The sequence below is a fragment of the Strongylocentrotus purpuratus genome, unplaced genomic scaffold (genome assembly GCF_000002235.5).
Source record: "Strongylocentrotus purpuratus isolate Spur 01 unplaced genomic scaffold, Spur_5.0 spur5_scaffold_1, whole genome shotgun sequence".
NCBI lineage: Eukaryota > Metazoa > Echinodermata > Echinoidea > Camarodonta > Strongylocentrotidae > Strongylocentrotus > Strongylocentrotus purpuratus.
The window spans coordinates 52,319,278-52,330,484 of NW_022145594.1; the positions used below are offsets into that span (position 1 = coordinate 52,319,278).

Genomic DNA, 11,207 nt, shown 5'->3' on the forward strand with positions numbered 1-11,207 from the left:
CTCACCTGATGAACCACTTGGGATACAGTGTGACGCAAGCAAATCGGGATTACAAGCAACTCTCCTTTAGAAGGGACAACCACTATCCTACGTCAGTAGAGCACTGACGCTGACCGAACAGAGATATGCTCTGATAGAGAAGGAAGCTCTAGCCATTTGCTTCGCTCTGGAATGCTTCTACCAGTACACGTTCGGTCAGAAAGTCATCGTGGAGAGCGACCACAAACCACTACAAGCAATAGTGACAAAGCCTCTCCATAGAGCACCGAGACGCCTATAGAAATGATGATGAGGATGCTACATTACGACATAGAAATCATATGGGTGAAAGGAAAAGACATGCACCTTGCTGATATGTTATCAAGAGCATACCTGCCCAGTACTGGAGGAACTACAGAGTTCAATGAGGTGAACGCAATAGAAGCTCTAAGTATGGGAGTTGAGAGAGTGAAGCATCTACAAAACCATACTAAAGAGGATGAAGTACTCCAGACACTAAAGAGAGTAATCCAAAATGGATGGCCGGAACGAAAAGTGGATGTACCAGAAGCAGCGCATTCTTACCTCAACATTCAAGATGAGCTGAGTGTACAGGACGGCCAGGTGTTCAGAGGTGAAAGAGTGATTATCCCTGTCACTCTTTGCAAAGAGATGAAGGAAATACTTCATACTTCACACCTATATGAGTAGATGGAACTCTCCGTGCTAGAGAATGCATCTATTGGCCAAGAATGAACTCGGATGCTAAGCAGTTCATCTCAACATGCAAGGCCTGTAGGATGTATGAACAACACAACCAAAAGGAGACCTTGATGCCTCGCAAAATCCCAGATCGCCCTTGCGAGAAGGTTGGCACTGACCTTTTCGAACTTGACAAGAAGCACTACCTGTCCACTGTCGACTATCTGACCAACTTTTGGGAGATTGACAGACTATGACATGGGTAGCGTGGCAGTTAAAGGTAACTGAAGAACCACTTTGAAAGGTACGGGATCCCAAGCACCGTAGTAAGTGACAATGGAACACAGTTCTCGTCTGAGGAGTTCGCAAGAAAATGGGAGTTCGACCACTACACGATATTCCCCAGACACAACCAAGCAAACGGGAAAGTGAAATCAGCAGTCAAAGCTGCCAAGAGACTCTTGAAGAAGACTGCGCAATCCAAGACTGATCCATACCTAGCTATGTTGGAACTACGGAACACTCTAAACCATGGGGCCGGTAGAGAGCAGCCCAGCCCAGAGGCTACACAGCAGGAGAACAAGGACACTCCTATACCAACCACATCCAGCCTTCTGAAACCATGTGGATCTGAAATCCTCGGTGAAGATAGAAAGAGGTTGAAGATCCTACAATGCAAGCAGGCTGAAAACTACAACCAACATGCTAAAGACTTGTTAATCCTTGAAGAAGGGGACGTTGTCCGTCTCAAGCCCTACAATTTAGGAAGCTCTGTATGGCAGAGAGCAGTTGTACAGAAACGACTGGATGAGAGGTCCTACGAGGTCGAGACAGACTCAGGACTATACTCCTCAGACGGAACCGAGACGACCTCAACAGAACTCAAGAACTACCACCAAGCACTGGAAAAGATCAACCATCAGCACGGCTATTCCTCAGAGGGTACGACCCTGGGTACAAGCACGTGATTATGCGTCTGAAAATGAAGAGGTGCATCGCCCACCAAATACTGGGATACACTCCCACAGAATGCCAAGAGAGCACACCTCAAAAACAAAGAACCCCAGTCAGGAGAAAAATCAAAGGGAAAGAGAAAATAAAGGTGAACAACAAAACATATTCACTAAAACCAAGATCGGGCAGAGAAAGCAGACCACCACAGAGATTTGGTGATTATGTTAAAAGATAAATGATTCTTCTTAACTCTTACCATGCCACAGGGCTTGCCATGCCAATGTGCCAAGTTTATTTTGAGATAATCTGATTAACGCGATGGTTCTATGAATAGCGCGTGCGAAACACGCAGCACAAAACAATGAGCATGAACAATAACTGCTACTACGAATGCGTGCAAGCATGCACAAGGCAGCGAAGCAATGGCTCTCTCGCATGCACAAAGCACTGTAACGGTAGCGTGCATGCTGCCTTATGGCAGGATATATGAGTTAATGTTCTCTTCTCTCTCTCTCTAAGTGCCATATCGTTTGACTTTGGCAATCATGCTGTTCCACAACCCTCGGTTCCTAGCCTTCTGTATTAGTACCACTCCCAGTTTTTTCATTTCTCTCTCTCTTCCAACAATTTCTGCAGACTGTCCATCCAAAGTATCCTCCTTCTTCCCCTACTCCTTCTTCCCACAATTTTCCCTGTCAAAGCAAGATTCTCTAGGCCTTCTTTACGTATAATGTTACCCATGAACTTCAACTGCCTAATCAACATCTCATGTATCATTTTCCTTTGCACTCCAGCTCGTGTAAGAACTTCCTCATTACTAACTTTGTCAGTCCAGGGGATTTTCATCATTCTTCTTAAAAACCACATTTCGCAACTTTCCAAACGCTTTTTAGTATCAGAGGCTAAAGTCCACGTTTCACTACCATACATAAGTACTGGGTAGATGTAACAATTCAATACTCTTATTCTGGTCCTCATACTCATTGTTCGATTTGTCAGAATTTTGCCTAGCTTTGAAAATGTTCTCTTAGTCAGCATAAAGAGACATGTATAATGACTTGTTCCTATCTTGCATCATTCTTGCAATAGTTCGTTAGAACTAATTTGTTATAAATATTGTGGTAATTGTTACTGCGTTAAACAAATTTGCAAGTAAACTATCATAATGACTGATGGAAAGTTTGAAAGTGAATTGTATTAACATACATTGAGACAAGACTGTCAACCATGTACAAATGTTATCAGTTAATAACGAAAGGTATTTGTTTTGTCATAATGCCATATTGGAGACGCAATTTTGACACAAAGAAAAGAGTCAAAGTCAGTTTATTTGTCTAATTACTCGCGATTTAATGACAAGAGGAAATCTGTACAATATTATCTACAAATGAGAGAGGTGATATTACATGTACTTGTACAAACAGGTTTTATTTAGTTTCAGAAGTAGTACATCTACAGATGATATGAACCAAATTCAATCGGCTTATGATGTTATTCTATTAATTGTATAAAATATGACAAATGTTATATATATATATATAAGTTGTATATCTTTCTCATGCAAAAAAGAATACAAAGTTACTTTGCCTTCCAAAAAAAGGGAGGATGTATGAATATAGCATGATATTCATGTTTATTGTAGCAGCGTTGTAGCCTGCGTTGTAGCCATTGCTCTTGGCAACCGTGTTTTTGTGAATAAAGCAGTTCAGAGATTGAGAGTTAGCACAATCCACAATGTAGTCCATCTCTAGTCTTTTGTGTGAGATTTCACCATTTACATATGACCGCTCGATGAGAACTCTACTGAAACAAACTGTTATTTGATTCCTCTGTTTTGTTAAAACAACTCTACCACCTTCGTATATAAAGCCTTTTGGAAAACAAGGAAATGTAGTCCATTGGCAAATGTTATAAACATGATAAATAATAGCCTGTCTATCAAAAGCTTCTTTCACTTTACCGTGCTTTCATTTTAGAGCACTGTCATTAATAAAATTATAATACAGGCCGAAAAGTAGTCCCGTTTGTCATCAGTTCATTGCTATTACCTATATAAGCGACCGAAGTATTGTCCAAATTAAGCCAGCAAAAGATCCTACAAATTTACTTTGAAATTGCCATTCTCTTTCATTATGCCGAAGAAGGTGGTGCAGGGCCCCATTATTTACCCTTTTCCAAACTTCTAAGTTTCGTCATTGATCCCATATATTTTATTCAGGTGTTGCTTGCGATGTTCCTGATGATGTTGTTTACACTGATGTACATAAAACAGTAAGAATTAGGGACAGCGTTGTCCTGAAATGTCAGTTTCGAGGGACACCTTTGGCTGTCTACTGGAAGAAAGGAGATCACCCACAAACAGCACCAACCCTGGTCTCATGGATTACAGGGGACCCTGTGACAGGATTATGTCAAGGTGAAAGGCCATGTCAGATCATGGAGATGAATGCAGAGTTCTCCTTAATCATCAAAGAAGTCAGCATTGTAGAACAAGGACCATATGTATGCAGGGTAGCAAACTACAAGGGGATACTGATACACAACTTTACAGACATCAGTGTGTTTTGTGAGTAATGGGTTAGACATGTTTTACTAAAATATAATTTTTGAAGTCATAACAATATTTTTTAATCATTAGGCTAGATAAATGACCATAGGCAGATTCAATGGACCAAAATCGGCCGCCCCATTCATTCATTCCTACGTATTTCTTTGTACAACATAACTTATATTCCTTTGCGTAATTGCTAAACTCCCTTGCATGTTTATTCTAAGTTGTATAACTTTCTTGAAGCGCTGTCTAATCAGATATATTTCAATCCTTTCTAAGATCATTTAAAAACAGGGAAAAAACAATAAAGAGGAGATCGTGGCGTGGTAGCTCAGTTGAAAGAGCAGTGGTCCCGTAATCCGGTGACCCGGGCTCGAAACCAATTGATGCGCTGCCCTTTGGTATAAGGCATTAATCCTCATTGCCAGGTCCCTCAGAGGGGATAAAGACGTCGGTCCTCTGGTTGCTTACTTACAAGCATTTATGTTTTCTTAGCAGTCAGGTAAAATAACCACCACCACTAAAATAGGGACCCAGAAGACCTCCTTCTATGTTATCAGATTTCTTGCATGCGAAGTGAAACAAATATGCCTGTTTGTTGCCTGTTCGTAGTACCTCTTTCAAAGAAAGATATTCAATGATTGTCAACATTGTTTCTTTTTATAGCTCCTCCCAAGGAACCCTACCCAATCATCAATGAATGTCAAATGATCTCTCCAAGCGACACTGAAACTACTTGTACTATTTTAACGAGCCAATCAGTCGAGATAAGCTGCTCAGCTTCAGGTTACTTTCCAGATATCGATCTTTACTTTCTACATGGATCCACACGTCTTTACACGGAAGACCCGATTGAAGTTACAAATCTTGACGGGACGAAAAACAAAACCCTTTCCGCCATCACTACAGCCAGTAAAAACCGCTATATTTGTTTCGCATCTGTTCCTGGATCGCAAGAGCAGAGAACGACAACTGTTTTAGTTACTGGACCCACAATTCTGATTGACAGTAGAGATAGAAGTGTAGCTACATATGGTAAGAACCTGTTTATAATTCTTCCACACCATTGGACAATTCTTATTTACACCATTTATAAACAAAATCAGAAAAGGAAAACAGATAGATATTAGACCAGGCCTTCTCAACTGCCAGGGCGCGCGCAACACTTGTGGCGCTTGCGGTCAGTCGGAGTGGCGCGCGGCTGTTCCAAAAAATTAATAAAAAAATCAATACAAATTAAAAATTAAAAATTAAAGAAAGAAAATATTAAAAAATTATATTTTTAAATTAAAAAACTCAGCAAAATCAAAAAGTCGCAGTCGAAATTGAGCCCAAAATGTAAGCAAGCCATTTTGTTTGTTTGATTTTCACTTGATTTTGACATTTTCAGTGTTTATTGCACCAAAATAACTACATATAAATTAACTTCCAGTGTAGATTTTAGCCAGGAGCCTAATTATTTCACATCAATATGAAATTATGATTATGTTTTTTGGAACAAAAAGGTGTTAAAAATGCCACATCTGGGCCTTAAAAAAGCCCTAAAATTCACTAGCTTCAGGGGGCCTCGCCCCCTGGACCCCACCCGGTATCGGCTTGGTAGCTACGCTCCCTCGCAACACAGTCACCAAACATACAGGTTGGCACTTCAACCTCAATAATTTTTGTGTTTTGGCACTTCTAATAAACTAGTTGAGAAGGCCTGTATTAGACTCTAAAAAAGATTTTCATTTCAAGGTACATATATGTTATACTATACTATGCTTCAACACTGTTTAAAAAGGCGTACAACAATACAGAGTGAGTCAGAAAAAATGTCCCACTTTTTAAAAGTTGTATTGTTTGAAGTATGAATATTTAAAACCAAGTGTTTCATGATATGTCTTGTTAGAGTTATCCACCCAGTACACTTAGGTACCATTTTCATTTGAATCTCTGCATGCATGACTAAACATCAGACAATCTTTACAAGACTGTCAGATCTCACTTGCGCCAATTGCTGGGTGAGGAATAAAACAGTGCATTGAACAAAGACAGCCAGACAGACAAACACAACGCACACACACACATACAGGCCCAAAAAAAGTGGGACATTTTTTCTGACTAACTCTGTATAAACAGGTTTTTCTGATATCAAGACTTTACAAATGTCCACGCGAGGAGAAAACGAGAGAGTACAACAAAAAGCTCCTGTCTATTTACAATATCTTTCATTTATCTACAGTTGTACCACTTATATTCATCGCTGTGATCTCTATTCCAATCATCATAGTGCTGCGTCGAAGGAAACAAGAGAGGCGTCAAGGTATATTTATATATTAGATAGCTCTTACCAGATACAAAGTTGTGATTGATCTCATACCCTTTTCTAACTGCACTGATTTTCACCGGATGCATCCGGACGCATCCTATGAAACGGCCAGTTAGAAAGCAACAGAGGAGAAAAAGGCGATTAAATAGCCGATGAAAAGAAGAGAAATAGGCGATTAAATTCTCCTGCTCAAGAGCAGGAGAAATTCTCATTCTCATATGAACAAATTTCGGGCATCTGCTCACGCGGTCTCGCTCCGCGGTCTACAACACGTGAAATCGTCTTTGAAAATGCGCTAAGTGTGCAAAGAAATGCTCCTACAAGGACAACAAACTTTGAATTCACACCATCTCGGGTGGAAATCACATATTCAAATACTGTTCTTTCCACTGATATCAATTTCGAACTGATTAGTAGACTGGAAAATAGCTAGGGCCTTTTCGTCTTCAATAATGGACAACAATCATTCAATTTGTGATTTCTCTATGGAGGTCACAGGAAAATTCGCCCTTTTCACTGGGGTTGTGTACTTCAACGAGATAATGCTCGTAACTGCGACTTGTTATTGGGCCATCTCGGGCGCCAAAACAGAGGATATGTAATCCCCTACCGTCTGATGTAACACATAATTTGATTGGTTGTCGAGAAAGTAGGGCCAATTTTGATCCAATAAAAAATAGCTTTTACAAACTTACACATCGACCTCTATAATATATGCAAGTGCGTAAGCGAAGTTTTTACACAGCGGACAATGAGGCTTACACACCGTGCTCGCAGCCGTGCGTATTTCTACCACCAAATTTGACTCGGCTCCGGTGATGGAAAAGACACATTTTACGTTGATTTCAGCAATTTAATGAAGGGAATTTAGATATTATGGACGATCTTTTACAAAACAGGTGTGTAGGAATTAGACTTTATCTCTCACGAGACACTGGACTCTTTAATTTTCCTGAAATTTAGCAACTTAATGGCACTCAGAACTCACTGCATGAGCAGATCTAAATATTCATGGTCGATCTGCTAGTGAAGGAATCGCGTATTCATATTGCAGGGTGATCCCACCCATCTTAGACGGAGGGATGACAATGGACTTATGCATTGTGATGTGCATCTGTATCTACTAGACATACATATATATTTTTCTGGTTTGTTTTCCTTTTTTGGGAGAAGAAGAGGGGAGAGAGAAACAGAGAGAAAGAGAGGGAGAGTGTTGACAAGTCACGCACGCACAGCGGTGTTGACATTCACACTCTCACCAGTTTTATACGATAAACCCCTATTTCATAAAAATCGACGAGTCCGGTACCTTGGTGTTACGCTCTAGTGCACTCGAACGTTCGTCGTCTGTGTGGGAGGTACACAAAATGACTCATTGATCTTTTGGCCGAATGTGGGTCAAATTTGTTCATATGATCGGTGTGACACCGATGAAATTGCCAGTTAGAAAACGTTCGGGAGAAAAAGGCGATTAAAACAGCGATTAAAATGGTCAAAGGTCGCAGTATACGCGCGCTTTATCGTAACCAGCTGTGTTTGTTGACTTATGGTTGAACATGCTGCATGCTAGCTAGATGGAGCGCGGGCTTAATAATTACGCAATAATTCTTCACTTCCGGCAAGGGCTCGCCACAGCGAGTGAATTTCACCGGGAGTTAGAAAGCAACAGGGGGAAAACTGCGGTTTCACCTTTGTTTACATAAGGAAAATTCAATCGGTATTTTCATCGGTGTCACTCCGATAGAAGCCAGTTAGAAAGCAGTATTACAGAGCCAATGAACTGATTAGATTTTGGGGTCATGAGGTCAAAGGTCCCAGGGCTTATTATGCAAAAATAGCATGTGATGATCGCCTTATCTCAAGAACTGATGGATGGATTAGCGCCAAACTTGGGTCATGTATGAATCTTGCAGAGCCAATGAACTGAATCGATTTTGGCAATGTCAAAGGTCATGGGGCTCATCATGTATGCAAAAATAGCTTGTGAACGCATTGTCAATACTGACGGATGGATTACTATCAAACTCGGGTCATGTATGAATCTTGCAGAGCCAATGAGCTGATTAGATTTTGGCGATGTCAAAGGTCATGGGGCTCATCATGTATGCAAAAATAGCTTGTGAACGCATTGGCAATACTGACGGATGGATTTCTATATCAAACTCAGGACATGTATGTATCTTGCAGAGCCAATCAGGAACTGATTAGATTTTAGGGTCATGAGGTAAAAGTTTAAAGGTTCTGTACATGTATATGAAAAAATGGCTTTTAATCACAATATTCTGAGATGGATTTCAATCAAACCTGAATTTTTTTAATTGCTTCTGTTTTGGTTTGTAAAATCACTCTATGGCGGAGGCATCATTTTCGACTGCGTGCAGTCGAACATCCATCTAGTTTTGCTAATGTTCTCAGCAATTTGTAGAGGTATTATTTACCTTTTTTCCAAATTTCAATGAACCTTCTCATGAGGTGACTCCAATAGCATATTTGCCGAGGGGCGCAGCCCCGAGGTAAATAGTACTATTGGATTGAGTCACCAAGGCCCATAGTTTAACCAGTACCTCGAAAAGAAGGCATGGTATATTTTTTTTATATTAAAAATGAAAAATAAAGTCTAGTAAAAGAGATTTTTTTTTTAAAATCATTTTATTAAAAATTACCAAAAATTAATAATTATAATTTCTTTTTTTAAAGATTATCAATTTTTTTTCTTCAACTCCCAAATATTTTTCCCAAAAATTACTTCTACTCCCAAAAAGTACTTTTTCAGAGCAAACTTAAAATGGTTGAAATATTTCTTGTCACGTGAAGAGCTCTCAACTAATACATTTTTGATGCAGGATATATATTTAAAAAAATTTATTTTAACTTCAACATGAAGATAAGGATTATGAAAGGTTGACTTGTAACATGGGTCATTGTTGGTTTCAAAGTACATTACCTGTTTATGTATCAATGAAAGTGATTTGATAAGTATTATAAAATAAAACGGTAATTCATATTATCGTGATTGAGGGTAAATCATTTTAAAAGGAAATAGCTTCTTACCTTAAATTCTGAATAAGGTTTTTTATGAAAACAGTAGAATTTCTTATTCTAAATTGAAATGTCAAGTAATACTGAATAATTTATCAACTTTGAAGAAACATAGACGGTCTATGGACCATTGTACAGGTAAAAAAGCAAATCAATTTATTCAAAATGTAATACCTAAATGAAGTCATTGAGAGTGCTTTCAAAAAAAAAATGTATTATGTATAAAATATGTAGTATTTTACATCAATAAATTTGATTCCACTGAAATGACATTTATTTTTATATTCAGTAATAGTTTGTAATAATAGTATATATAAGGGGAAAGAAATTGGGCCATACAATATGCACACATGTTTTACTCTTGGTATTTGTAGTTTTATTTTCAAATAACTATCATTAAAACTGGCAAATATCATTTTTGTGTATAGATATAAATTTATTTAATTTCCAATATTACTTTTACATATAGGTTTGATTTGATTTGATTTATTTATTTCTGTTTGATTTTCTTTTTCTTTTGCATTTTTACAGATATAGGTACATACGCCGATGTGCCCTTGATGGAAGAAATAGACGGTGAGTTTTTACTTCTGTTGCGCATCGTACATATAGGGTTTAAAAATGATTTATGTTGCTAAACTAAATCTGTATTCTTACATATAAAAGGCTTATGCAGAGTTTGCATGTAGAAAATTTTTGCAATTGCAAACAGTTATTTTGACATCGCTTTTTACACATGTAATGCATAGCAAGCATGGAAATGGTGCGTTGCTTGGTAACAGAATGATCATATTATGTAATGTTACAATGTTAAAATCACGTCACGTCAATCTCTATCTCCATTTGTACTTCTTTATACATGTAATATGTTTTTGTTATATCAGCAAAGTCATTGATATCATAAATGCATTAAACATGCAGATTCGTATAAAACTGCATCATTCTCTATGTTGAACTAATACTTCAACTATGGGTGAAATAAAAAAAAGCGACCATGTGAGTGGAGAATGTGCACTGTAATTAATGTACAGAGTAGTAATTGAATCTAGTTACCAGGTTTATAATACGTACCGTAAATGACTTGGACAATTTATGTTAAAGCCCTTAATAAGTAACAGGTATAATGATGATCGATGGAATTAAGAAATATTGAATAACATTGTTTTCTATGTTCTATGTGAGGACCCTAGCAGATCAATTAGCTGATGAGACAATTAATGGTGATCGATAGACCACGAGATGTCGCCAATCTGGGCTCTAGCCTTGCATCAAATAGACCCTCTCTATGATTATATACTCAATATGCAAAATATAGTGATACATATTATACGCATCTTTCGATCAAATTTTAGTTGGAGGGAAGTACAAGAGCCAACTGACAGACAAGGTCTTGAAGGAGTTTGCTCTCAATATCACCAAACGACACTGCCAGAGACTTGGAAACGCCTTGGGACTTTCTGCAAAAACCATAGCTGCCAGGAATGAAGAAGACCTTGAGATGTTCAGGACGGACATCATGCTCAAGGTGTGGGTGCTGGATCAAAAGTGCAGTAAGCAAGAAATCAGGCGCAGGTTGAGACAAGCGGCAGAACAGTGCAACCGCCAGGATATCGCAGGTATACTCTTGTAGCAGTATTGTCAGATTGCGAAGGTGTAATTGTGGTATAGTGG

At 38.6% G+C, this 11,207-nt stretch overlaps 1 protein-coding gene across 1 annotated transcript in view; it reads left to right on the plus strand.

Annotated features, from left to right (window-relative positions):
* Nucleotides 1–10,726, plus strand: part of LOC115921448 — a 28,641-nt gene extending 17,915 nt beyond the window's left edge. Inside the window, exons 2-5 of the mRNA XM_030978937.1 lie at nucleotides 3,854–4,201; nucleotides 4,853–5,221; nucleotides 10,068–10,112; nucleotides 10,719–10,726. Coding sequence (XP_030834797.1) covers nucleotides 3,854–4,201; nucleotides 4,853–5,221; nucleotides 10,068–10,112; nucleotides 10,719–10,726 — 770 coding nt within the window. The remainder of the gene's footprint in view (nucleotides 1–3,853; nucleotides 4,202–4,852; nucleotides 5,222–10,067; nucleotides 10,113–10,718) is intronic.
* The last annotated feature ends 481 nt before the right edge of the window (nucleotides 10,727–11,207 follow it).